The sequence below is a fragment of the Lepisosteus oculatus genome, chromosome 17 (assembly GCF_040954835.1).
Source record: "Lepisosteus oculatus isolate fLepOcu1 chromosome 17, fLepOcu1.hap2, whole genome shotgun sequence".
Lineage (NCBI taxonomy): Eukaryota > Metazoa > Chordata > Actinopteri > Semionotiformes > Lepisosteidae > Lepisosteus > Lepisosteus oculatus.
Window position 1 is genome coordinate 9,133,151 of NC_090712.1, and position 26,871 is coordinate 9,160,021.

Below are 26,871 nucleotides of genomic sequence, written 5' to 3' on the forward strand. Positions count from 1 at the left end.
AAGCCACACCGGTCTTGGTCTAAGGGTCTGTATTATCTGTTACTGAACAATGACGTTTTATTCAGAGTCAATAAACATCGGGATCTAGGAGTATTCATCAGACAATGTAAAATCAATACTTTGATTACAGAAAAGTGGGTTTTGAATGGTGACACTCCAATGTCGCATACACAGCGCACATTGTTCTGGCCACATCCACAGATTTAAATCATTAATTCTCCATATTTCTTTTCAAAAACAAATTTAGCGTTAAAGGTATGCAAAATGAACTTTCTGAACTTCGTGGCGCACAATGGAAATAGGGGATCACAAATTCAAGATGCTGTATGTCTTCATGTGAGTGTAAAAAATTGGAGGATGAAGGCGTTATGTGCGACCGACATTATCAAAAGGAGCAGCGACACCTTCCGGAGAAAAAAAAAAATCACTCAAAATGTACGAATTCAGTTCGAACAAATAACTGCCCTTCCAGTTCTTCTCGGACTCAAAAAAACTTCACTTTACTATCCTTTCGTATTCTTTAGAAATGTTTTCGTCATCCTATTTTTCTTACATAAAATATCTATTTCAAAGCGGTGAGGGGAGATGGCTGTGACAATTATGCCCTAAAAAACAGGAAATACAAAAAAATAAAGGGGATGAAAAACAATATTTCACAGTTTTAATGTTATTATAAGGAAAAGTACAAAGTGACAGCACGATTACAAAGTACAGAACTGAAGACAGTGGTCAGAGCACCTTTTACAACAGCAGGATTTCAATAAGTGCCCTAGGAAATATAGGATTGGTCTGTGCCCAAGCCATTTAAAACAATAACTACCCGTGACAATCAAGACAAAGAACAGGGCGTATGTTAATACAAAATATAGTTAGTACAATATTGGCACTATTTTCAATAAATTATGTAAAGTATGCCATAAAACGTAGACGTAAATATTTTTAAAAAATAGAATAAATTAATCTGTTGCCTTATCCTTTGTGTGGTCCATCTGTGCATTACGTTAATTGTATTTATTAATACAGTGCATTTGCTAGCCAGCTTCTATAATTGAATTGCACAGTATTAGTCAGCTCATCGGAGTGCAGATGTTTTCGAAACTAAAAAGTCAAAGACTGTGTCCTCGCCAGTGGTCGTCTACTGTCTATACTGTAAGTGAAACGTTGTACTACCGGTTTTATCTTACAGATGCATCTGAAGCGCAAGATTCTATACAGATGTTGCAGTCTTGTGGTTTCTGATATTTGTTACATCACCGTTAATTTCACAACTTTCTGCTCATGGAAGGATCCTTTGCTGATTTCAAGAGCACCACAGTTATTTTGAGTTCTATGGAGATGAGTGTCCACATTTAAAGTGACTGTGATCTTCTTGTGAATAAAATAAAACAAGAAGTTAGTGAATGGTGGTTTGATCTGTGTATCTGTGTTCCAGCAATTCCAGCAATTGTTTTTGCTACCGCTTTGTTTTCCCTGAACATTTCTGGTTACCCAACAATAACGCCTCATGTGAGCCGCAATTAAACCATTTCTCCCAAAGGGGGCAGCACTGCTTCATTCGGAGATAAGAACGGTGGACTGATGTGAAAACGCTCATCTCCAGAATTATGAGTCCTAGGGATCTTTTACTGTATTATTAACTCCATTTTTATTTACTGGAATTATTTTTAGAATATTAATCTAGAGTCTGGAATATTGAGAAACGTATTAGATTCCTTTAATCATTGAAGAAATGGCATAAGAAAGAAGCATTAGATGCTTTTTCAGCTTTTGACATGCAGTAAGCTTATCTGAATGAGAAAGGGATACTCTGACAGAAAAAGGTGGGAGTATGAACATGATGTCGATTTTATATCCACGGAAATGTTGAGAAAATGAACAGTTTTACTTAAACTCTACACGCAAAGGCACTCAGTTAAAGTATATCTGAATGTAAATCGTGCTACGTGTGTTGCTTTTTAAGGTTAGACCACCGAATTCAGGTATCTAGGGAGAGACTTTTCCAAAGTTAGGAATGAACAACGGTTAAATCAAATTGTCGAAAAATACAGCACACAGTCGTAATGCAAACACAGCAGCAAGGTCTGTAATGAGAAATTATGTCATTAGTGGTTCTTATGTTCCTAGTATCATCATAAATTATGGCTGAGCCTACCTCCTAGGCGTGGCACTTTCTCTGTAAAAGGTGCCGGGAAAAAAATCATTCAAGTAAGCTTTTAGCAGGGGTGCTGGCATCTCAGAAAGACGACATCGACCAGTTATAACTAACGCCTTTTGTTTCTTTTTTCTTTTGACAAAGTCGGGAGGTCTTCCCAGTTCACAGTGCTGACTCCGTCGAGCCCGGCTTTGCGCCGCCGGCCGCAGGGATTGGCACGCTGTGGTGCGAGACCAGGGGGGACGTCTCCTCTTCCGACCTGCTGTTGGGGACAGCCTCCACTCGCACCTCTCCCAGCTCCGGCACGTCTTTCCTGCTCTCCCTCTCGTTGATAAAGTGAAGAATCCCCGCGCCCAAGGCGTCCCCTTCCACGTTCACCACAGTGGTGGTCCGGTCCCTAGGATAGCAAGCGCAGGCGTAAGAGAGGCTGTTTCTGCGGCACAAGCGCCCAACGCGCAAGCACGTTGCCGTGGGAAAATAAATGTATCACCTGCTGTAAGTGATAAATACCGCCCTATCATCACATAATTACCAAACACATAGTCATTTAGTCGAAAGGCATATTAAAAGAGACTAAAAACAAGTTACTCTACCTCTCGAGTGTTCTGGTCTTACATTTTTTTAACTTACCTGGTAAAAATAAGGAATGAATTGCTTAGACTCTTCAAAGTGTTTTCACTGCTATTATAACTATTCATAATGGCAGTGAAAGTAGTCTTGTAGCTCGGCAGATCTGACCCTTTTTTACCTAGATGGGGCCTATCCATACGGTGCTTTACACAACAGTACAACACAGCCGGACACACAGTTGAACATTATGTTCAGTTTTAGCATACGGCTCAATGATCTTCTCTGGGTAGCGGCTATAGGCTTTGGTACAAAAAAGTATGCATTTCAGGGGGGAAAAGAAAAAACATTCTCTATCCCTGTCAACTAGACAGTGCAATATCCTGGATTTAGGCAGCAAAAAGAAAGGGACTGAGATTTTTCAGATACAGGGAAATAGATTTTAAACTAAGCAAACCCAGCTAGAGACCTTATCCAAGGACTGGGCCATTATGACAGACTGCAGCAGCTCAAAGCTCTCCCTGTCACTTGATCACTGCAGTGGGAATAGCATACCTGGTCTGTTCATACTTGTTGGGAAACACATCCTGTCCTGTAACACTCCACTTGTGTGGGGAGTCGGTGGGTGGGATGCCCAGGGTACTTACACTATCCAATCAACAGCAAGCATGAGAGAGAGGTCATTGGTAGGCAACCCGATGGCCTCCAGAATAATGGCAATGGTGATAATCCCCCCCGCTGGGATTCCAGCAGCTCCTACACTGGACGCCGTTGCAGTCACACTAGAAGAGGAAGGTGAGGAACATGAGAAACACATTGCTGCCCCTCATATGCTAACTCTGCTGCGGCACTGTGATTTGCTGGGTCAGTTTGGCTCTCACACTCTGCCCCAGAGGTGGCTGAACTGCAGCAACTGGTTAGAGGATCACATGCCCCACAGCGTGGTGTCCCAAGAGAGAAGAAAACTTAATCAGAACTGATAGTTTGACTGAACACAAGCTGAGAGTTTCATGAGGTAAACATTTTCCATTCATAAAAAAATACCACTTATTGCTACTTTTTGCTTTTAAATATTAAAGTTATTTAAGCATACTTGTTTACAATTAAATATAAGCAATATTGCTTATTTCGTGTATAATGACATATTGAGCCAAGATATGTCATATATCTACGGGCTTGATGGGTGTAAATATGCAGTTAGACCTGCTAAGAGACAGCTCTTAACAACTACTTGACATCTGCTTTAAAACTGAAAAACTGTTTGACTCTTTTACATTTAATGGCAAACCACTGTTACTGGTGTTTGCAAAACACTCTAATTTGGTCTTCTCTTGGTAAAAGACTTCACACTGTTGAGGAATGTCATGGTGGCATGAACACTAATAATTTATATCTTTCAAATAAAATCATGATGAAACAGACAGCTGCTGTTTTAATTCTGTTGAAGGCATTTTCTGAACTCATTTCAAAAGATAATTTAAGCAATCTTTAGATATGACTTTGTATTTTCATAGTGTTATCAGAAATGTATCCCAACATACAGGATGGTGAAGATCTGCCCAGCGTTGAGCTCAACGTTGTTCAGCTGGGCGATGAAGACTGCGGCTATGCACTGGAAGAGGGCAGCTCCATCCATATTGACTGTAGCGCCAATGGGCAGGATGAAGCGACTGATTCTCTTGTCCACTCCATTATTCTCCTCAATGCATTTGATCATGGAAGGAAGAGTGGCTGAGCTGCCGAGAGAGAAACAGTGGGCCACTCCTGAGAGACCTTATTCTCCACGTGCCTCTTGACAATGTACTTACTCTTACTCCTTCCTGCTAAGAGCCACTGCAAGCCTACAAAAGACTACACAGAAGAGAATAAATTTCCTTTCTTTCCCTGTGGACGGAACAACTCTTTTAATAGCAGTGGATGGTGGGAGAATTCATCGGAAAAGTCTGCACACAAAGTCCACTGCAGGAAAACTCATTCATTTTTCTGTAGATCCTCACTAGAATCCATACACGCTTGTGTGTATTGATTTGATTGAAAATCAAGCCCAGAAGCTTGTAATGGGACGATTAGCCCTATTATAAGTCTAAAACTAACCTTTTGGTACCATACTGTACATTACAAACTGTGGCCTGACTGACGTGGTGTGCTTTTGGTAATGTATGTGTCACGGACGTCCAAAGGGACTAACCGTGGGGAGCAGCAGAGCGGAAAAAGACCTATATGCGTAGCAGCGAGACGGGAAAAAGGCCCGGGCTCATTAGTGCAAAGAGTTCAGGAATGCCGTAAAGAAACCTATGCCCTCAGGGAGCGGACGTGGGGCGCCCTGGTGCTAGGCGGGTCTCAGGACATCCGAACATCAATGCTGAGCGAGGACAGAGTGCAAGACCCGGAAATATATAGCCCAAGGGAAAGAGAGGGACAGGAAGGACAGCAGACCGGAAACTAAGGACAGGACAGAGAAGGAGCGCCTTCTGGCTGCAGAGGGCGTGACAGTATGCAGGTTAATTGGCCAAGTTACTTCAGAATAAGACACACAAAAATACATCGAGTGGAAAAGTGTGGTCGAAATTTGGTGTTGCATGGAGACTTTGAACACATGCTTAAAAAAGTCAATGTGAATCATTCAAGACCTTTATGATAGTGTGGATGGAAACCAGCAGTGCTTTCTCCCGCTGTCCGTGCTTACCTGGAGCAGGTAGCAAAAGCAGTTGTAAAAGGCGTGATGAGGCCAGAAAGGAAGCTGAAGGGGTTTTTGCGAGTGAGTCCGAAGTAGATAAGAGGCAGCACTATCCCTCCATGGATAGCGTGTCCCAGAATAGATGCAAATATGTACTTCCCCAGACTTGTGACCAGCAGGACAACATCATCCATCTCCACGATCTTACTGCCAACCAGGAACATTATACCGATGGGCACATACCTGGTCAAAAGAAAGTACAGCTTCACAAGCCACCTTACCCTTCTTTTCAGGGGAAGGATAAAGATGAGACAATTAAATAAAGACTGGGAACCACATGGGAACTCCCTTCACTGTGTAATTTGTTACAGGTTGTGTTATGATTACGGGTCTTGTGCTGATTTGCGTGAATCAAGTAGAACCTCGTTTCCACTACATTTTATGTATCATTGGATATACTTTGTTTTTTTGTTACACAGAGTTTAATGCTTAAAATGACATATAAGGACCTGCTTATAGACGTATTAGCACTGACAAGCACAGACATATTCAAAAGCTTTAAAGGGTGTAATGTACAGTATAACTGTCATATACATTACAACAGACATTCAGACATGTACTGCATGCTCTAGTGTGATTTTATATTTAAATTAAGATATAATATGATTTTTTCAGTCCAAATTCCAAATGCTTCAGTACACATTATAAACATTATTAACATTTACATAGGCATTTTTTCAGATTATTTGCCATTCATATTTTAAGCACCTCAAGTTCTGAACATGAGCTCTACTAGCTGTGAAAAACACGGACCATCAGCTCTCAGCCACTTACCACATAATCCAAGAGACAAGGACCATCGTTGCTTCATTGAAGGAGTTGAAAAATCGGATCAGTTCCTCTCCCTCAGGGCCAAGTTTCCGCAAGGCCACTCCAAACACCATCGCAAAGAGGACCAGGCCTAGGATGTTCATGCCATCTGTGTCTGTGCCAACGGGGATCTACATGTGAACAGATCAGTGACAGCTGGTACTGGAAGAAAAGTCCTAGATTCAAGGCAACACTCACACCAGTCTACAGCTGGAGCACCAGAGAGAAAGGAATATTAAAAGATATCAGAAGAATCTCCAGCAGGGCAGTGGCCAGGCTGGGGCTTTTTATGGGGGCAGGGAGCATACCAATTCTAAATATCACAGAATTTCTGTGTATGGCAAGGGGGGGGTGGGGGGGCAAAGGGCACTTTTGCTCTATTCTTTTCATTGTCCAAATGAAGGGAGTCTCCTTTGCTCATTTGTGCTTTCCTGTGGTGAATTTATCACTTCGCAGTGGGTGGCTCCCTCTCTCATTTTCTCTTTCAGTCGTGTTGGTGGGGTATGGAGCAGCTTCTGGGGGAGTTGGGCACAGCACAGCACTTGTCTCTTATAGCACCCCTAGAATATGAAAATGGGGGGGACACTTCATCTGCAGTAGACAGGCTAGGTTCCCTACAGGACAACCAACACCCCAACAGCCCTGGGGGGTCGTACAGATCAGCCTTTAATATGTCCAGGCAGCATATGTTGTATACTTAAGAAAAGGAACAAATAACTGCATTTCATTTAAAACAGGCTCAGTTAGTAGAAAGATTTAAGGACACCCTGTCTTACAGTATGTGCAGCTATACATCTAAGATAAGGGATCCGTCTGGAAAAAAGTCAGTCGTTCCCAACATGGAGTGCTCTCTCTTTTTTTATTTCTTCTAATTTGGTTACCTGAACTGGTCTTGCACTGCTTATTCTATGGGTTTTGTAATCCACTGGCCATTCACATTACAAATTCAAGAGGGGACATTGCACCTGTTAAGCATCTAAGGTGAACTGTTAGTCCTCTTCACAATCATTAAAAGCAGCTTTGTATGTAGGTTTACATATTCACATGTGGAGGAAATACAGCCATTTATACTCATCAATCTGTAGCAATACAATATCCAGCACAGCCACTACTGCTATAACAGAAACCCCTATTGCAAGTACAGTTGATTGTCTGTGCAAACACAGTGCTATTTAAACTGACTAACTGCCTGGCTGCTTCCAGACAAAACAAATGTAGTTTTAATCCACCCCTGAAACTTGACAGTTTTGTATGGCCATATCACTCACTGCAACTTTGAACACTCTTTTAGCAATTGTCACAGTTGCTTGAACACAGCAACGGAACAATAGCGATTGACATCTATTTCTTTAGCAAGATTGATATTTCATAGATAATTTCTTGCATGTGACCCGGTGAACTTGCTTTTTCTCACATCCTCTATTATAGTATACAGTGGACGTTACACAGACTGGTACATAGTGCCAATTTTTTTCTCTTTCGAGTCTCATCTGTTACAACAATACCCACCAATGAAACTGTAAGATGGCTATCACTTTTTGTTCTCCAAGTTGCAGTGTAGAAGGAGGGAAATGGTGCAATAACACACACATGACCTAGACACAGGGAGATCATCATATGACTCCACATTCTCAGGGACACTATGCCAAGTCTGGATCTTACCATTTTTAAATCGAGCCTTCCACTGCTAAATTATTCCCACAGAGAAACAGTAAGAAAGCACCTTTCAAAGGTTTTTTTTTTAACAGTACTGTACAACTTCATGCTAGTAGGGCTCTTTCAACTTCATCTTAGAATGAAATGAAACGGACAAAGGAAAACAAAAGGCCCCTTTTTTGGAGACGTGAGTACACTCTTGGATCACAGGCCTATCCAAAAGATAGGGAGGCCAAACCACTTACCAGTCTTTCATCTGAGGGACTTTAGCTTTTCCCAAGCCCTTTCTGACTATCCACAAGTATTCCTCTTTTCTCTACCAGTCACTCTTCTGGCCAGATTGCACAGCAAACACCATAACAGCATTGTTCTTGCTCTCCTGCACCTCACATGGAAGGCTGGAGACTTAAACAAGCAAGACTACTGAAGGCAGGAGCTCCATAGCACCCATGGCATATCACATCCCCCCTTTTCTACCTGCCCCATGTTCACAGCAGCACTGCTCTTGTGCTCTTCTAAGTATTCATGTTTACTATTTATTGTGAATAGATAAACCATCCATTTGAGTTTTGATCATGATTCAAACGTGAATAGTTGACCAGTACTGTGAATTTCCTGCACTACCAATATCTGCCTAAGAAAAGATGTAATGCTTACTTTGCGTGTTATGTGTTTCTGTTTTAGGGTGCAATTTTAATATATGGTTCTATCTCGTAGTGCCTTGGTGAACAGAGTCTTTTTGTCACCTTACAGAGATAACATCTACAAAAACTTTCTAAAGACAGCTGGATGTTACAGGTTTACCATTCCTGTTTGACTCTCCCTTTTCCATCCCTTTGCTGCCTCGCATTAACACAGATTAAAGAGATCAGTGTGAGTCTTTGTTCTCTTCCCCAGCCCGTCACAGGAAACCAGACGAACCATCAACATGGTGATATCAACAAATCACCCTGTACCCAGACTGCTACGATTCTTCAAAATCGCGTACGAAGCAAGTTTCCTAGAGACACAACATTCCTGCAAGACCAAGGAAAGAGTAGAGAAAAAGTAGTGCATGCTGAAATATTCTTGTAGCTACATACCCTCTGGTAGGTGACATTTCCATGAGTTGTGTTTCCAGTTGAGATGATCTTATAATCAGTTGCATACTGTAAAGACAGAAGAGTAACACATAAGGCTTTAATTCACCTTACAGACATTATTTCAGTTTTCTTTCTATGTTCTCAGGTGTGCCACACTGTAGTTGCTAGCTTTATTTTCTTGCATTTAATTTAAATAAGTAACTAATGCCAATAATGGGGAACCAATTTTACCGCACTCTCTTATCTTCTAAAGGTTTACGATTCTGAGGTCAAACAGGTCCAAACACTTTTTCTTCTAGTACTGTCAACTGTTTTCTGTCCTGAATGCCAGTTTCAGCTTATTTAGTGCCTTTGCATTCTTTGCATTCTTCTGATTGTGCTACAGTCTAAACATACTTTCTCTTTTGCCCCTGCAGTGTAACACAGCCACATTAGAACTCTCTTTTAAGTTGATACAACAGGAGTCAGCACCCAGGCAATGTAGAAAGATCATTTTTGCTTTCACTCTCTGAGAGTATAAACCTAATCAGGTTTGATCTCCCCTAACCTGTTCCTCATCCTGAGTGTGCTTTAACTCCTGGCCATATTCCATGTCATTTAACAGAACACCTGAATGTGGCAAGTTGCAAAGTCGTGAGCTCCTCTTTTGTCTATTAAAAATATCAAATGTGGTTTATATGTACATCAGTGTAAACTCTGTATGTTACTCCCAAAAAAGGAACAATCAGAGACCTAAATTCGAAAAAAAAGTATATGTTTCTTTAAAGACAGAAGACTATCTAAACCTGAAAAGTCTCGAGCTGATTCATACAAGAGGGCTGGAATGGACTTAGACATATATACGCACTGTTCTGATTCATGCTTTAATTCAGTGGCTCATTGGACTTTCTATGTTTGAATTAATTCTGTAATGTCACAAATAGTGGTACCCAGTTAACGAGGCCTAATATTAATTTGTCAAAAAAAGTTGAACTAGACCAATTAAAAGAGGAAAACGCCTGTTTTGTAACCCAGGCCGATACTGTCAAGTGGGTTTTTTCCCCTCAAAGTTAGAAGCTGCCAAGCCTGACTACTGCAGAGCATTCATCATAGCCCTTCTTGTTTCAGAAGGGAAACACATTGTACCCTTTGTAGCAGGGTGAATGAGGGATTAAATCCCTCTGGACTGGTAATGAAGAAAGGGGGTCTGGGAGCTGGAGAGAGTTGGATAGCTGGTTGCTATCCACTGAGAGATGGAATCTGCACTCTTCCAGAGTTGTATGGGCATTCCAGAAACTGCCAGAGCAGTCTGTGCAGCATCAGACCTTTGCAAAGAAAGCACAGTACTCCTGAATTTTTTAAACATCCCGAGGACAGACCGGGTGCCCGTGCCAGCAAAACATGAGGGCCTTTTCTTTCCACAAAGTACTGGACTCTATCCAGGGAACCAGCTCTTAAAATGCAAGGCTGTGTTGTTCTCCACATTGAGAGATGCCTTGTGAATGGTTGCGGCTGCTGGATCCGCATTCATCCGAGTTTTTATTTATGACTTTTTGGGGGAACTGATTCAGATGATGGGATAAAGGGAAAGTCCTGCGTGTGTGTATCAGTTAAAGGAAGGTCCACTCGAATTCTGGCATTAGGTGACCAGACCATGACAGACCAGTTCTGCCAAATGGTCTGACAAATGAGCTGTTCCTTTTTAAAGCACGGCACCTTAACTCTCGTAAAAGTCAAAGTAAAAGCAGTTAGCAGTCAATGTGTTCACAGGCCGAGGAGATGGCCAGCCTGCAATGAGCTTGCCATAGAAACCCTCCTGCTTCTGTAACTGAGGAAGGAAGGAGATGTGTCTGGCTGTCTGAAAAATGGCCTTTTGATAATGGGGCTTCCTTTATGTGACAATCCAAGTTGTCAATCCGAAATGACAAGGTAAAGAGAAATGACACGAACAAACATGGCATTGACACTGCGCTTTAGGAAGACCTCCTCGTGGCACAAGATAAATCATTTAAGGCAAAGTGCAAAGGGGGTCTTACCGAGCGAAAGGCCGCAGCAACAAGGTTAGAGGGAAACAGGTTCCTTAATAAAGAGGAAACAAGAGCAGGGTGAAAACAAGACCAAACACTCAATCAGACAGCATGTGGAAGAGAGTGTTTAATGTTTATAATTAATATGTACAGAATACAATCTTCTACTATACAAAATTACAGAATAAAGACCTGACCTACCACTTTCATAATGGTACAAGTTGGACTTAAAGACACTCCTGAGCAAGAAAGGGGAGAACTAGTGCGTGGAAATTAGCACCTGACTAACTCAGTCAGTAGAGCACGAGACTCTTAATCTCAGGGTCGTGGGTTTGAGCCCCACGTTGGGTGGTGCCCGTCTCCTTATCCATCAATTTCCTTTTAGGATCAATAAAGTCTTATCTATCTATCTAAATCACTTATCTTCCCATGTCTGACCATCTAGGATTTTAAATACAAAGCCGTTTTGCAAACAGGCTTCAAGTGGATCCTGAGGCTGATGAATTAAAACACTTTCCCCTGTTCACATAGTGACCACTTCAAGACCTGGTGTGAGTGAGCATTCGGCTTGCTGCCACACCACGTCCACTTAACTGACAGCAAATCACAGAACTCTGCTACCTAAGAGGGTGAGAGATCCTTTCAAATCCACAGAAGAAGCCTGACACCCGGCAGTCTTAGTCTGACAATGAAGCTTTAATCTTCTATTTTAATGAATGCTGTATTAGTGGCCACTGTATGACAGTATTTATCAGGCATTTATGGTTTCTCGAGTCTGTGACAAACTTGGACTGCCATGAATTGCAAATTGCATTGAATTCAGGGAAATCTATGATGCTATTATGCATAACAGTGCTTGGAAGAATATTGGGTATTTTGGAAAGTTTTCTTCCACTGTGAGTCACCAGAAAAGACAAGCACCTGCAGATTCTCCCAACCACTAGCCTTGAACAGGACATTGTAAACAACTCACATCTCTCAAGATGACCTGCTGATAGCCTTAAAAGCTCAGCCTGCTTTCTAAAAACACATTCATTTCCAGGTGTGTCCTATTAGGTCTTAACCATTCCTATAATATTGTTATTGATTTATTTTTTATGGGGATTTAAATTGTAATACATTTTTTAATTACTTTCTTAAATCCAGAGTGTATAAATCCCAGACAGTATTGGTTTAAAGGAAATAAGTAACAGAGGACAGAGAAGTGAACTGTTTCTTTAAATTTCCATAATATAAATGTGCTTTCTTCCAATAAGCAAAGAGACTCTAGGTAAACCTTCCATAACTTCTTAGAGCAATGATACCAACCAATTTCTGTAACAAAGTCCTTTCTTGTTAATTTTGAAATGGCTGTAGGTAATTTGATAGGCAACCAAAGCAATTGTAAATAATTTCTTATGGAACCCTTCAGCAGATTCATGTTGAGAAATCAGTTCTGATTGCACTAGTACACATATTTTGTAATTGAAAACTTTCTTTATTCTGGAAATATCTTTCTAGGCTAGTTGTCATCCTAAAAAACAATAAATTCCCCTTAGATTGTTGTTATCCAGATACAGTTATACTGGATAAGAGAAAGCATAACAACATTATACGCAAAGAAGAGTTTATAAACATTTGAACTGTGTTTTGCATGTTGATAAAGAGCTAAGACCAAACATTTATAAAACGTATCAAATGAGATGTTAAATGTGGCAAAAATGAAAATAAAACTGTGACTGGATAAGGGGAAGTGTGCAGAAGGATTTGTCACAGTATTGCCCTATATAAAAAGATTTAGTTAAAAGTGTTATTTGAAAGGGGCATTTGTTTTTTTTTTCGGATGTAACTAGGTCATCGTAAGTACTGGCCAGCGAGTGCTGCTTGTCTTATAAGCGAGGACTGATTTTTTGTAATTACGGTCTCTGTAATCTAATTAATGATAAAAAGTGCTCTAAAAACCAGTAAAGCCATTCTCACTAAAGATCTTAGCAACGTTATGAACAAAAATAAGAGAACTAACATATCTATAGAATACTTGTGTTATTTTGTGGTTTTCATTTAGGGTGATTGTATTAAAAGTCCAACCATTTTGAAGCTTGCTGTAGTTTTCTGTGTACATAGTTAAACGCATTCAAACATCATACTGAAAGGTAGACCAGATATTACCTTGCAAGGTCTAAGAAGGAGTCTGTGGTCTCTTTGCTGGCGGTGACGGGTCCTAACCCCAGGTCGTTAGTATTCAAAGCCCCCGCACCCACTCCTGGCTTAATAATAAATGCAAGAGCTACTCCAATAGCTGAAGCGATTAGGGTGGTCACCAAGAAGTAAGATACAGCGATTCCGCCCAGTTTCCCCAGAGACCGAGTATCCAGACTTGCCGCACCCGAAATCAAGCTGCACACCACCAGGGGAAGAATGATCATTTTCAGCATCCTTAACAGCATTTCTCCGGGAAACGCGAAGTATGTCATTTGTGCCCGGGTGAGATTCAAATTCCTGACGGCCATACCAAGGCCAACACCGACCAAGACGCCGGAGACCGTCAGTATAACTAAGAGGTTTCTTTTAAAAAACAGCATGAACTTATTTGTAGTCTTTTTTCGCCCACTTTTCCCGTCGGCTTCGTCTATCCTTATCGGACGTTCAGAGACAGCATGCCCGTTACTCTCGCTTTTTTTCTCCATTTTGCAGGAAACACGACCCTCAGTCTGGAGAGACGCGCGGATGCTATGAATAACGGTGCAAATGATCCAGAGACCGCAAGTCCACGGCACGCGGACTCGCTCTTGCGGTAACTTGTGGCGACTGATGTTCTCCGGAGCGAAACGTGTTCGCTGCTCTGCCAATGGAGTGAGGGGGCTCCTGGAAAAGGGGTGGAGAATACGCGCGGGTACAGCAACACTTAGACAAAAAAAAAATGATGATGCAACAGGGCTGGAAATTGCTTCTTTCCAGATTTGTTCAGAGCAGCAATAAAGTAGAAAAAGCCGAGAAGAAGTAATGCGATATTCCTTGGTGCTCAGCGCTCGGCGCGTTAGGGGAATCGGTAGGGGGGATACGATGGGGGATTATAAAATAAACTTTCATTGATCCTCTACGGAAGGTCTTTTTGGAGAATTAGAACGACAGCAAATCGAGATTAAAAATTTCTGGGGGCGCTCCTCTTGCAGCGGGAAAGAAATATTTTCAGGAGTCCTGTGCTATTGGGCTTTGAGACCCGTCAGTCTGCAACGCTCCTTAAATGATATTACGCGGCAGCTGGCAGGAAAAAACAGGCCAAGAGCTGACTTGGCTCTTCACCCACCGCAAAATCCCGCTGGACTTCATACTGAAACAAGCTTGGCGACAGGCGTTTTATGAAGTGCATCTTTAATTTGTCTTCATGATCTGTAATACATAACAATAATTTATTAAGCAGCTTCTCGAACACCGTTGGTCAGTTGTCCCAGACAACTGATTTGGCAGGCTTTTTAATAACCCGTTTTGCAATTCTGAACATAAAACAGCCTGCTGTGAAATGGGGTTTTACTGCGTCCTTTGACACCTCCGCTGGTTTTGCAAATACCGTAGTGACATCAAGAATATCACCCGTAGATGGCGTCGTCCCTCTTTCTTTCCACGCTGGTAAAGAACAGCTGGAACATTTAGATAGAAGACACACAGTCTAAGATACACGTTGTTTCGACCTGTGTGTCCCTTTTCAGACTTCATTGTTATGATGTTGAGAGTTAACAAAACCGCACACAATATCTATCAACGGGCTGTCCGGTCAAATTCTTATCTAATCACGAAGAACCGATACAAAACTAGTATCTGTCAATGCTGCGAATGAAAGTCGTGCAATTTCAAGTATGTACAACAGGTCCCTTGTAGAAGGAAACTTTAATTCTATCATGAAATGTTAAAAAAAATGTCCGCTTTTTCCCCATTCCGGCGCAGGCGACATTCAGTGATCTCAATGCTGCACTAAAGGCTGCTCATTATTAAACGATTTATAAAAGCTTTTCTCACATCCATATACAAGGCCCGAGTGTTTGCAACTTCCTGGATTTCATTTTTTTAAACTGACCTTCAGTTTAAATACAGCACGTCAAATTTGAAATTTGAACTGTATGAAATCCTGCAAAAACGTTTTTTTTAGCAGAATTACAACACCCGTTAGTCCCTCCAAGCCGCTTTTCGCTTTCATAACGAATAAAATAAACATTTTTATTTCGGTCTCTTTGGATTGATCAATAAGTCAGCTGTTACTCGTGATGTCAAACACATCTGGGTGTTTACATTTATGGGAATAAAGCATTTGGAGAACACGTTCTCTAGAGATCAGGATTAGTGCTTGAGCAATGAGCATCCCTTTTTTTACAGTTGGTCTTTGTGCGAAACTCCTTATTTTTTTCCACAAGAGGGCCCTATTTCCATAAGAATAAACTCTTGAAAAAAACGAGCCACTAGTCTTTCTCTCTTCAATACGACTATTTCTTTCGCCTGCATGTCTTGTGTATATATTTTATTCACACCATTCATTAGCAGAAGATAATGGATTTATTTATGCAGAAAACCCAGTCGTCTCAATTTTACACTTTCAAAGTCCAAAGTCCAAAATGTGAGTATACTAATCAGCTATTATTTTCATAACGTACATACAAACGAAAAATATTTTAATCTTTCAATATTTATTTTTGTCTAGTTTTCAGTTGTGTATCCCATTGTCTCTGAGTGTATGTAATGTTTTAAGCTTAAAAAACTTCACATTAGTGGTTTTACAAGTTTTTGGAAGTCATGTCATTTGCCAAACCCCTTTGCACCACACGGTGTCGCGGTGAAGCCGGAGCCTACCCGGCAAGCAACGAGCGCAAGGCAGGGTACACCCTGGATAGGACGCCAGTCTATCGCAGGGCAAGTGCAAACCCATCATACATGGGGACAATTTGGAGGCCACGGTAAAGGCCGAGGGGGGGAATTTGGCCCGGACACCGGGATAACTCCCTACACTTATCGAGAAATGCCCAGGGATCTTTAATGACCACTGAGAGTCAGGACCTCGGTTAAACGTCTCAACCGAAAGACGGATTTTTCGGAAGTACCATGAGGAAATATAGCATCGTGTTTAATTAACAAATTACTAACAGTTACATTTACATACTAACAGTCTGTAAAGTAGTCGCGTTAGCAAATTACACCAAAATGAGGGATAAGCAAACACGGTAGAAATTACATATTAAATTCAAGTAAGATTTAGGTAAAATTCAAAACTGGGCAAACTCCTGGCCGATGGCATTTAATGTAGACTAGTGCAGAAAACTGGATGCAGAAAACCCGTTCCCTGGTCAACACATCCAATCAATCCCCTGGTAGCTTATTCCTGGTGAGGGCAGCAGACAATTAGGAAGCAAAGCGAGTAGGGAGCGGGATACATCCAGGACAGGATGCCCGTGCATTTCGGGGTACTCACAGAGGCGCGCATTAGAGACACCAGTTCACCCCCGGTCGTTACGAAGGAAGGAAAGCAGAGCACCTGGCGAAAACACGCGCCAATCTGGGGATAACATGCAAACTCCAGACCGATGTCTGAGACGCAAGAGCTGCGTATGAACTAACCACCTCGGGTAACACATCATCTCGGGTAAACCTCGACAGAACAAACGGAGATAACGGATCCTGTTTTGAAAAAGATCACTGGCACAGCGACACACAATCAAGATTTTTTAGTAATCTACCCAGTATACGGGCAGTACAGTACTGAGTCATATTTTCTTTCATTGAGAAATATGTTGGAGCTGACGCGCAGCGTGTATGCGGGATATTACCTTTAATTCGGCTGTCAGGAATTCTATTCAATTCCATCTCCTTTCCACGCCCTCATAGTAAATACCCTCATCTCTGTCACGCCCTGAGAGAAACTCCAGCACGGGAGAATTCCTGTGCTGTTCAGCCATTCGGTTCTTGAAATGTATTCTAACACATCTAAGTGTGTACGCAATTCATATTGTTTTCCAGTAATGAGAAACAGAAAGCATTTCAATCTCTCCTTCAGACTCATATGGGTGTTACATAACACACCCCCACCCCCCGTTTTTTTAAACTGTGAAATACGTGTATTTTCACCGGAGGAACTACAGCCGTGCATTTCCTGTTATGCTACATAGCTTTTAACTTGTAACAGAAAAGACTCAGCGCGCTGGGTGCTGTGTGTCAGTCGTTAGAAAGCGTCGTACATATGTACTGGAAGCATTATACAAAGGTGTAGGAGAGTTTGGCAGACTGTCTCCATAGTGCTCAAATTCGACTGGATCCCACCGAATACATGAGCTCTGAGCTTTTAGCCAGTCGCATAGAATGGGTTTCTCTCCATAACCATATGCAGCATTGTATATCTGTGTGATATTTGCTAATCATAGCCTTTCTTCTTTGTGAACTGCTAACTTATCTGGCATCATTGAATTCTGTGTCCTTTTAGCCTTTTTATGTCTTTGTTTTGTTGTATTCTGAAAACTAAAATGAATAAACTTGTACAATAGACGCCCCCCCCCACTCCCCCCTTCCACACACACGTTGTTCGGTTAAACGTGTAATTTATACAATAGGAATAGTCACTTAAATACGTGTACATTTATATTTAAAACAACATATTTGTAAACTGTACACATTTATCAGCTTTGACTCACTTTTTGTCGCTTAATGAAATTTTTTAACAATAGCGATGTTTTGCTTAGAATGAATACCTAACACTGCCAGGCTACAGGTTTCTAATTTTCTAGACACTTCATTTGCCTTTTGCGTGTTTTCCCTGACATTCACAACATTCCTACAGTGTTTCCTAAGGGCCTTAAAATGCCTGTTTGTGGTGAGTAATGGTTTCTACGGCCCAGTAACACCAAAGAAAATACGCCCATGTCAACAACATATACTGTATACAGAGAAACTTATGCTTATTACTACTGAAATAGCTTAGGAAACAAGTTTGTTTTTCGCTGGATGGAGGGCATATGGTTTGTTTTAAATGGTCATTGTCGCATTGGGTCGCATTGTAGATGGTTAGGTCAACGTTACAGCTGTGTGTCAGTATAATACTGACCCTCTTTTCTAATCTGTCAGACCCAACCGAGAACCAGACAACCTGGACGACTGAGGAAGAAGCTCTGAAGAACAGCCCACAAGAGGAGGCCGTTGTTATACCGCCATTACAACAGCGTCATTTTTGGTCATTTTTATTTTTCTGTAATTTCTGTCACAGCCAAACTAGGAAATGGTTCAGCGCAGCGATTAGACTGTATAGAGACACTCACTCATTTGGAGATAGCTCAGCCCAAGCGTACAACTTGCCCGGGCCACTTCATTTGATTGCAACTACTGGCGGCTACCGCTATGCGGTATGTCAGTTTTGTAAATGGGAATCTTACGATCGCAAAAGACTTCAATATTATATCTAATGATCGAAATCACAGTCCTTTCAATACGCGTATCCCTTGAACAAGTAAGCGAGATAATGCATGAAAATTAATTACTGACACATTTGTGCCCGCGCGTATTATCTGGCCGTGCATTCTTAAACACAGCGCTGCAGCCTGAGCACCGGCGGTTTAGTCAGCCTGTCTACCACTACTTCATCCACCCACAGACAATTGCGTGACTGTAGCTTTATCTGCCTCCTCCTTGCAAGGTTTAATCATATTTCTGACTGCATGCCTGGCACACACCACCCTCTACCCGAGCAGCGAGCGCAGAAACCGATATCGCAGGTACAGTACATACAGTACGGTACAGTGCTGCAGGGAGCATATTTCATCGGCGTTTAAAAGGAGAAATGGAGAGAAAGGGCCGTCTCTGTCTGTCAGAGCTAGGATAGGCTTGCCTTTTGAGCTCGACTCCACTACCTCACGACGCAATTTGCCATCTTCTCACGAGTAGGCGGGATGTGCTCTGGTGACTCAACCCCCGAGTCACTGCACGACCTGTCAATCAAATTAAATGTCTTGTGCTTGAGGCCAGGCAGTACTGCCGATTCTGTGTTTGAGCCATGACTGTCTGGACTTGTTACATTGTATAATCATGAGCAAGTGATCCTTCTGACTCCGGCTGTGCTAAAATAAGTGACAAGTGATGGGATAGAGAGGCGACTTTAAAAGCCAGAGATCGATAGTTTAATTTTTTTAACAGAAATATTTATTTCTTCTTTTAAATGTTTTGTTTTTAGAAGCCGCCTACTGGACTGGACAGTTCCTCAAAGAAGGGTAAGTGCTGTTTACTCCTTCGGTGGCCTTTGAGATACGATACGGGCCAAGTAGTTTGAGATGACGCTCGCTACTGTATTTATTATTTCATTGTTTGTGTTCAAGAAAGTGACGGCATTTGTTTTCAGCGAGTTGCTACGGTGTAACTAAAATTTGTTAACTTTTTTTCGGTGGGCGCAAACCATAGCTGAAACAAGATTATTGAAATGTTTCACCCTCAATTCTTCTTAATGTTAATGTAAGGTTGAACGCACTGAGAATAAGCGACGCGTTTATTAAACATGTAGCGCGGAGTATAGCGTGTTGAATTGCGTAGAAATGCGAAAACGTGAATTAAAATCACGCAATTTTGATTCATCCTAGTCTGTCCACATTTTTGGTTTCTTTTCTACTGTGATAAGACATGACCCAGCTGCTTTGGGTTTTATTATATAACTGCGTTTTTTAAGGACACAAGTGCTTGGATAGTGTTAGGATAGTTTTTTCCCTCAAATGCTAGCACAGGAAATCTCTTAATACGTAAAAGCATTGAGTTTGTGTGGTTTCCATATAACAGTACAAGAAACGTGCATTCACACACTGAAATGTTTACAGAGAATGGTGTTAAAGACATGTTATATCGTAGGGGATTAAGCTGTGTTAATGCAAGACATGAACAATACGCAAAGTCACAGACCTTTTGTGCCCTGAATTTGAAAATAAGGCGCGGGTGATATTTCCTTGTATTAAGCTAACTGAATGTACGGTGCATTGCTCGGGGTTTTGTAAACCGATCTTACCTGACTGTAAAATATATCTAGGAAGTAAAATTGATAACGTATCTCTTTTTGTTCAAATAATTGAATTTACGCAGCTCTGAAATAGTATTGTTAAGCGTTGTACTGGTTTCGACCCGGCCTATATTACGGGATTGTGCTTTCACAGTGCATTTTGTGTTACTGTATCCCCAAGGGAATTATATTAACAATATATGTACAATGCTTTTAAAGTACAAAAACGCTCATAATTAGTTCTTGGAAGAAAAACAATTGGCAGGAAAATTAACTTTTAAAAGTAGTGTCCTGGCCAACTTTATGAATTTGGACCTACAGCTCCCCAGGCTAATCTTCTTTTTTTGTGTGTGTTTTGTATCAGTTTGTATCTAAAAAAAACAAAACAAATGTAATGTTTTTATTGTTTGAAACGTGAAGTTGAAACCATTGCGTAAAACAAAAGTTAGAAGACTAATTCCTAAAGTTTTTACAGCAATGCTCACTTTGTAGGGTCCCCATCCTTACACAGAAAAGCGTTGGGTTGAAGGTAGAATAAAACCCTTTACTTACACCTTGTTTGGCAAAAGTGAATTTGGGGCTCTATTTTTCCTAAATGTCTTATTCATTATGTGTCAAATGGGGTGTTACAGATGATAATAGCACCTAAATTGAGCCCAGAGTAATTTGTTCTGGTCAAGGTCATTTTTTCACTTTAGGCTGACTTTTGCCTTGTCACAAGTCTTAAGAGGAAACTTTTTTTATTAAAAATTATTGGTGCAAAATGCTCCAACCTGGATAAAGTGACCTGGGGTCCGATTAATGGTTTTTTTTTCCAAATTCAATCATGTAATAAACTGCAGTGCTATTAGAACTAATATTTAATATTTTTCTTCAGATTTTTTGCTTCAATGTGGTGTGGTTTCTAATTCAAATTGCACTTTACTTTAATTTTGAACAGAAAGCAATCCACACAGTTAAGCGCAGGTCTTTGAGATATTGTCATAGTGTATCCCATGGACTCCTTCCATTTATGCTGTTGTCACAGTGTTTCTGAACAGATAAGTCAGATTGAGATCAGAATGACTGGTACTAGTTCTTATCAAACAAGTAATGCACATTAAGAGTGGTGGAATTTATGCAGATGCCAAATAAAGATAAAATCACACTTTTAAAAACAAATTAATGTGTTTTTTTTTAAAACTGGTAGCACATGAGATGGTACTGATCTATACCTTCCTGGAATGAAGAAGGTGTCTCCTGAATAAATGATCCTTCTATACTGTATGTAGTGCTTTATAATCTATCCATTCTTTTCTAGCTGTGCCGAGATGCGAGGTGAGGGTTGCAGTGTTGCTCTATAGTGTCAGACAATATTTACATCTAATGCAAAAAAAATAGGCAAATTAATATTCTTTCAGAAACTTCCATTTAGTCACTCAAATGCCATGTGATTATGGCATTCTCCATGGCTCTAATGTGCTGAAGATTGCATTTAGATAGGAAAATTAGGCAACCATACTGTTTGAAACAGAGGTTTAAGAAAGACAAAATTGGAAATGTCTTGGTTTCCATCTTACATTGTTTAATACTTAGCATCTGGCCAATCCTCTTGTCACCCAAATGGAAGCACAGGAGCTGTGAACGTGGGATTTCTAAAGGATGCACCCAAAAACTCTCTCATAAACCTATCACAATGCATAATTAGGTGGGCTTCAGTGTTTGTCACTAAGGAGCGCTGTGAATTATTCAATAATAAATGCCTATGGTTGGCCTCTGACTATGCAGGATTAGATGAGCACTTCTAATTTTGCTTTTAATCCAGATTAGGGAATGGTGTTTACTGCTCCAGTACTATACTGGCAGCCTTGAACACAGCTCCTGTTGAACAGTTCAGAATAGCAGAGCCAAAGGAAAATGCTGTGCCAGAGTTTGTCTGTATCCACCTGCACACAAACCCCAGGAAGGATCATTAAACTTGTGTGTTACATGGTCTGTAGGAGGCTTTACCTTCCTGTGAGTGTCCATGAATTATTGTAGATAGTCTGTTCTCCCCACGTAGGTGCCAGGTGGCAACATTACCATCAGATCACAGCGATAAGGGAAGGCGGCCTGCTGGTGCCTGCCACAAGACTGTATACCATAGGTGTGATTGGGTAATGGATGATAATTGGGTAACAGTGCCCTCTCCATGAGAGAGAGGCCAATAAAGGCTTGCTGGTTTAACTACAGTACATGGCACTACAAACGCAAAAGTTCTCCTTCAGAACAGTTATCGTAAAAGGAGAGGGAAACAAGGAAATGTCCTGAGTCATAAAGGGATGTTTGGTGTGCTACTCTCAGTAGAAATTTATAGAAGAAGATCTGATACAAATAGAAGTGTGAACTGCTGTCTTTTTTGCACAATTTACAAGATTAGTTTTTTAAGGAAACAAGATTGTATTCTTTTGCAGTTGGTAAAAAAGTCATTGGGAATGACTGTGATGCTATCAATGGGCTGCATTGTTCATTTTCAGACGAACAGAACTGCTAGAGTGGGTTTCATCCATCAACAAGTTCGTCTTTAAGCTAATAATGCCTTTGATTCCACATTCACAGTTCTTTGTGCATTTAATTACTTTGCCTTGGAAACAACTATTAATCGTTTGCAAAATTTAGAAAAAACATTCGTTGTGTGTGATCTAATTGCAATGTGCTTTCTTAGGAGCATAAGTTATGTAATAAACTAATAACCAAAGTTTCAGGACCTACACTTTTGAGAAAGGGATGTGAAAGTTTCTCAGCACTAAACAAAATGTGAAAATGCATGCAGCACATATTCTGTAGAAGCTAAATTATTCTGGTTTATTTCTCAAGAGTGTTTGCTGTGTGGATATCTGGGGGTGGGTTGGGGGGGTTGTTGATTTCCCTCGTATCTCTATGCAATATGAAGAGCATGCAGATGGGAATAATGGCAAAAGATCCCTGAACAGCCTTTGACGACCATGTATTCATAAGTAATGAACACCATTACTCAACGATGTCACTTTATATGTAAATTTGTTAATTTAGTGCAGCACTTGCCGGTCTTGAATATTATCAAGTCAATTCAATTAAAACAGCGCAAGCACATTATGATAGACTATTAATTAGTAGCATAGTGTAGCGATGCTGAAGCCGAGCATTGATTGTAAGATACTACAGCTGAATGATGAGAAGACAGTCTTTTGGTTTTGTGTTGGCTCACAAAGGCCCACTTCATATGCTCACTTTATGGCTTTAACGCCCACTACTTCTGCCTCCTTGGTTGTTTATTGCTAGTGCCTGTGGCCTCGAAGAAATACTTCCTGCCCTCTGTATAGGAGAGTGGAACCAAGGATCAGGGCAATGTGCAGCTCTGCTTGTACATGATCGTGCCTCGGTGCTCTATGGCAAAGAAAGAAGCATGATAAAAAATTAACTTTGACTTCTACATCCAGATGGAATTGTGGCCAATAGGAATGAGATTGAAGAGCCTGTGGAAACGGAATGCTCATTTAGTCTAGTGTAGACTAAACATCAAGAATGGCAGACAAAGTGAGCTGGAACAAGGAGCAACCAGCTCATTTAATTTATTTCTGGTGCCTTACGGTACAGTATCTCAGTCCTTTTCTACAGAAGTAACAGGGATGTTCCATTTACCTCTTCTTCAGCCACATGGACCCTTTGAGTTATCCTCCTTCATTTACTTGGAGTCGTCTGTGGATGTGGTGTAATATGATCTTACAAGGATTTATTAGATCGCTCCAATGGCCGAATCAGCAGAGGTCAGAATTCTTTATTAGGCCGGGACATCCCATGAAGAATTTTAGTTTTAATTGCATTCCTGTGACACCAAGTGTTTAAAGCTGCTCTGTGGCTTTATCAGTCATGTTTATTATTGTGAATCAAGGGAAACTCTTTTGAGAAACTTGCATTTGGATGTAAAATCCTACAGTAATAATTTATCATTCTTGTAACCCTTTAAGTGCACAAATACACTTTTTCAGGATATTTGTAGCACACAGAACTGTAACATCTTATCTGATTTTAGTTTGTTTAGTTTAGGATTCAGCTCAGCAGAAATTGTCCAGATAAGAGAATGTGCGAAATCAGTTCAGAAGGAAAAGAATACTGTTTTGCAAACTAACTGTATCCGCAGAAGAAATACCTGAACTATCAAGACCGAAAACATGATTGGCGTTTTTGTTTTGCTTAGTGCGTTGTTTTTAAAGTTTTCTAAACTAATAGCCTCAAGCACATATACTTGACCTGTGTGATTTGGAGGTAGGAGTCAGTCTCTCATCATTGTGAGTTGTTTATGCCTGATAGCAGGTCATGTGACACAACTGCAAGGGTTAGCTTGGTGGAATGTCACTCAGAGACATAATGTCAGCAACATCCTTTGCAGTATTAGTCACAGGAAACACTGTAGGTTTCACTTTGGCAAAGTACATGACATTTAACAGGTTCCCAGTGTCACCCATGATCCCTAACTTGCGACCTCCTATACTGGCGTAACAGTTGCTGTCGATTGTGTTGCCTCCCAGCTTGATTAGCTGTCATCACTGTGGAAGGCTGAGCTGAACTCATGCACTTTTTCTGAAGGGGAGGGTACACAGAATCATTACGCCACTGTTACAGCATCACAGAACATCATTAGAAAAACAGACACTGTCTGGCGACACATTAAGTCTTCAGTCTCTATTGTATGTCACGAATGACTTGACCACACGGAACTTAACATTTCTCACTGTGGTCACTGAAGACGTTTAACGGTGTTGCGCTGTAGCATCAGTGTAAAGTAACATCCCTTCTTCACGGACACAGGGCAGCTTTCCAGCTGTACGTTCTGATGAGACTTTCTGCCCGCAAGCCAGCCAGGGTCGGAGTTTTCCACTGAATGGAAAGCAGTGGTGGGGTGCCAAGAGGGGCAGATTCTTCTTCTTCGTGGCATTGTCTTCAAACAGAGCCACTGGCGAAGAAAGGCCATAACAGCCAACACCAGCTGGCTATTTCAACAGCCATCACTACAGGATATCCATATTTAATGGACCCACTTTTAAAAAATATGAGAACAGTATTGGCACAAGCTAACACTCTGGAGTGACTGTGTTCCAGGAATGCTCATAACACTGAATGAGTTGGGGAACAAAGCATTTGGTATGTATTCTTTCATGCTGGGACCTGAACTGTGGTTTGGGAATATAAACAGTTTGAAATAAGACTCAACACTTTTTTTAAGTAGAAGGATACTGGTCTGGGGGACCCTTACAGGCTGGTAAAAAAAGATTCACAGTCCTGAGGGGATGATCTCTGCAGCAGAATCGGAAACTTGCACCTTATTGCATCAGATATGTATGTTATAGTCTGTACAGCCCTTCATACATCTGTTCCTTGTTCCTCTTTCCTCCTCATCTACTGTATTCAATATTTAAAGCCTAGAAGTTCAAGAAGTCATTTTATTTCTGTGCCACAGCTTTAAACACCTCCACAATCGGTCAAAGAAAAAGACAAATGCACCTCCTTTAAGTGTTATTTTTGTTTGCTGGAAGTACAGCTCCAGTATTGTCACAGTAGAATGTGATTGAGTTACACTTGAATTAAAAGTGTAGTGCAGTTGTGATTACATTTTATTTTCATTGGCTGCAGCTCAAAGGCTAATGCAAGGAATGCCTGATGCAATTATTGTAAATCTGTGTCAACTCAACAGACACAGTTGAAGACACTTGTGTCGAGAACATTTCAGGTCATGATCCTGTCAGGTTATCTAGGAGAGTTTTGAACTTCTATACAGCTGAATACTTTCTCCTGCTGAATCCAGCTGGTATTGTACTCTGTAATTTAACAGTTTGATGCGGGTTTTTGTGAATTATGTTCCAAATTTCATCGTGTACTTATCATAAAAGCAAAACTTTAGATACTATTTTAATTATGGAGGGTTTGCATTCCCGTTTGGTTTAATCGATAGCTATTTCTACAAGTTCTCTTCTCATGTTTCGTTCTTGCGTGGTGCTTTGTCACAGTGTTGTGATCGCCAGGTCTGCGTGACGAGAGAGCGTGGAGTGTCTGTTACATGTGACAAGAGGTGCAGCAGAGTTGGGCCATCAAGGAAGCAAGTTCAGTCCCAGGGAACCACAGCACGGGAGCACGGCGATATGGGAAATTGTGATGACGGCGGCACAACATGTCTCACTCCAGATTTTAGGTGCTGAAGGCTTGTCAGTGACTTTGATAAGCTGTCTCAGCTGATTCACAGAACCAGGCTCCGTGAACACTGCAGTGCTTGCAGTTAAGAGACATTAAAAGGCCATTTACCTTCATCTGGATTTCACAAGCCCTCTCTTCCACTAATTCTATAATTATGTAAATCCTCAAAGTGGGGATGTTCCCCTAGCTTTATAAAGTATTCCAGTAGGGGAAATATATATATATACCAGTTGGTCAAGATCTTTTAAAACCTAAACAGAACATAGTATATATCATGCTGACTTTAACTTGTTCTGCCTATTCCTTTATGAAAGGTACATACTGTATAAACAACTTTTACTGTGTTGCAGTCTTATGTATGTCTTTATCCTGGACACATCACACTTTGAAACTCCCGTGCATTATCATTAGTGCCACTTTAGTTAAGCTATCCAAAAGCTACAGTCAATAGAAATAAACAAATACAGGGAGCCTATGTTGGATCTTTAGGTGAATTTTTAGTGCTGGGGGCTTTTTATCACTGTGGGTGGCAGCAAATTTCCCTTTAACGTAAAGAGAGAAGTGAAAGCTTAAGAAGTCTCTTGATTTACAAGTTTAATGTGATTTAGCACTGAAAGGGCATGCTGTTATTTTAAGACCAAGTGTCGTCTCTGAGACTGGAATTGCAACAAAATGGGTATAAAGGGCCTAAG

General features: G+C 40.9%; 2 protein-coding genes across 6 annotated transcripts in view; one reads left to right on the plus strand and one right to left on the minus strand.

The window, feature by feature from the left end:
- Positions 1–639: 639 nt before the first annotated feature.
- slc1a4 (solute carrier family 1 member 4) lies at positions 640–17,004 on the minus strand. Of its 3 annotated transcripts, XM_015362822.2 has the most exons (9): positions 16,800–17,004; positions 13,159–14,379; positions 11,020–11,062; positions 9,005–9,070; positions 6,231–6,397; positions 5,406–5,639; positions 4,261–4,455; positions 3,367–3,501; positions 640–2,549 (listed from the first exon to the last, which is right to left on the minus strand). In XM_015362822.2, exons 2-9 carry the CDS (start codon positions 13,674–13,676, stop codon positions 2,315–2,317), a joined length of 1,593 nt encoding a protein of 530 aa, XP_015218308.1. In that variant the 5' UTR covers positions 13,677–14,379; positions 16,800–17,004; the 3' UTR covers positions 640–2,314. The 3 variants fall into 3 exon arrangements, with proteins under 3 accessions (XP_015218308.1, XP_015218310.1, XP_015218311.1); XM_015362824.2 differs by lacking the exon at positions 13,159–14,379 and having other exon boundaries at positions 16,800–16,998; XM_015362825.2 differs by lacking the exons at positions 11,020–11,062; positions 13,159–14,379 and having other exon boundaries at positions 16,800–16,998.
- Positions 17,005–18,950: 1,946 nt separating this feature from the next.
- Positions 18,951–26,871, plus strand: part of sertad2b (SERTA domain containing 2b) — a 42,373-nt gene continuing 34,452 nt past the window's right edge. For all 3 annotated transcript variants that reach the window (XM_015363153.2, XM_015363155.2, XM_069179826.1), the window contains exon 1: positions 18,951–19,223. The gene's annotated coding sequence lies outside the window, so the exon portion shown is untranslated. The remainder of the gene's footprint in view (positions 19,224–26,871) is intronic.

What these genes read in the sequence shown, in the direction of transcription:
- slc1a4 (XM_015362822.2), bottom strand. Translation starts at nt 13,676, where the DNA reads ATGGAGAAAAAAAGCGAGAGTAACGGGCATGCTGTCTCTGAACGTCCG. An exon ending in GAAATGTCACCTACCAGAGG is followed by an intron (nt 6,398 to 9,004) that starts GTATGTAGCTAC and finishes GTTCACATGTAG; the next exon opens with ATCCCCGTTGGCACAGACAC. An exon ending in GGGCAGATCTTCACCATCCT is followed by an intron (nt 3,502 to 4,260) that starts GTATGTTGGGAT and finishes TTCCTCTTCTAG; the next exon opens with TGTGACTGCAACGGCGTCCA.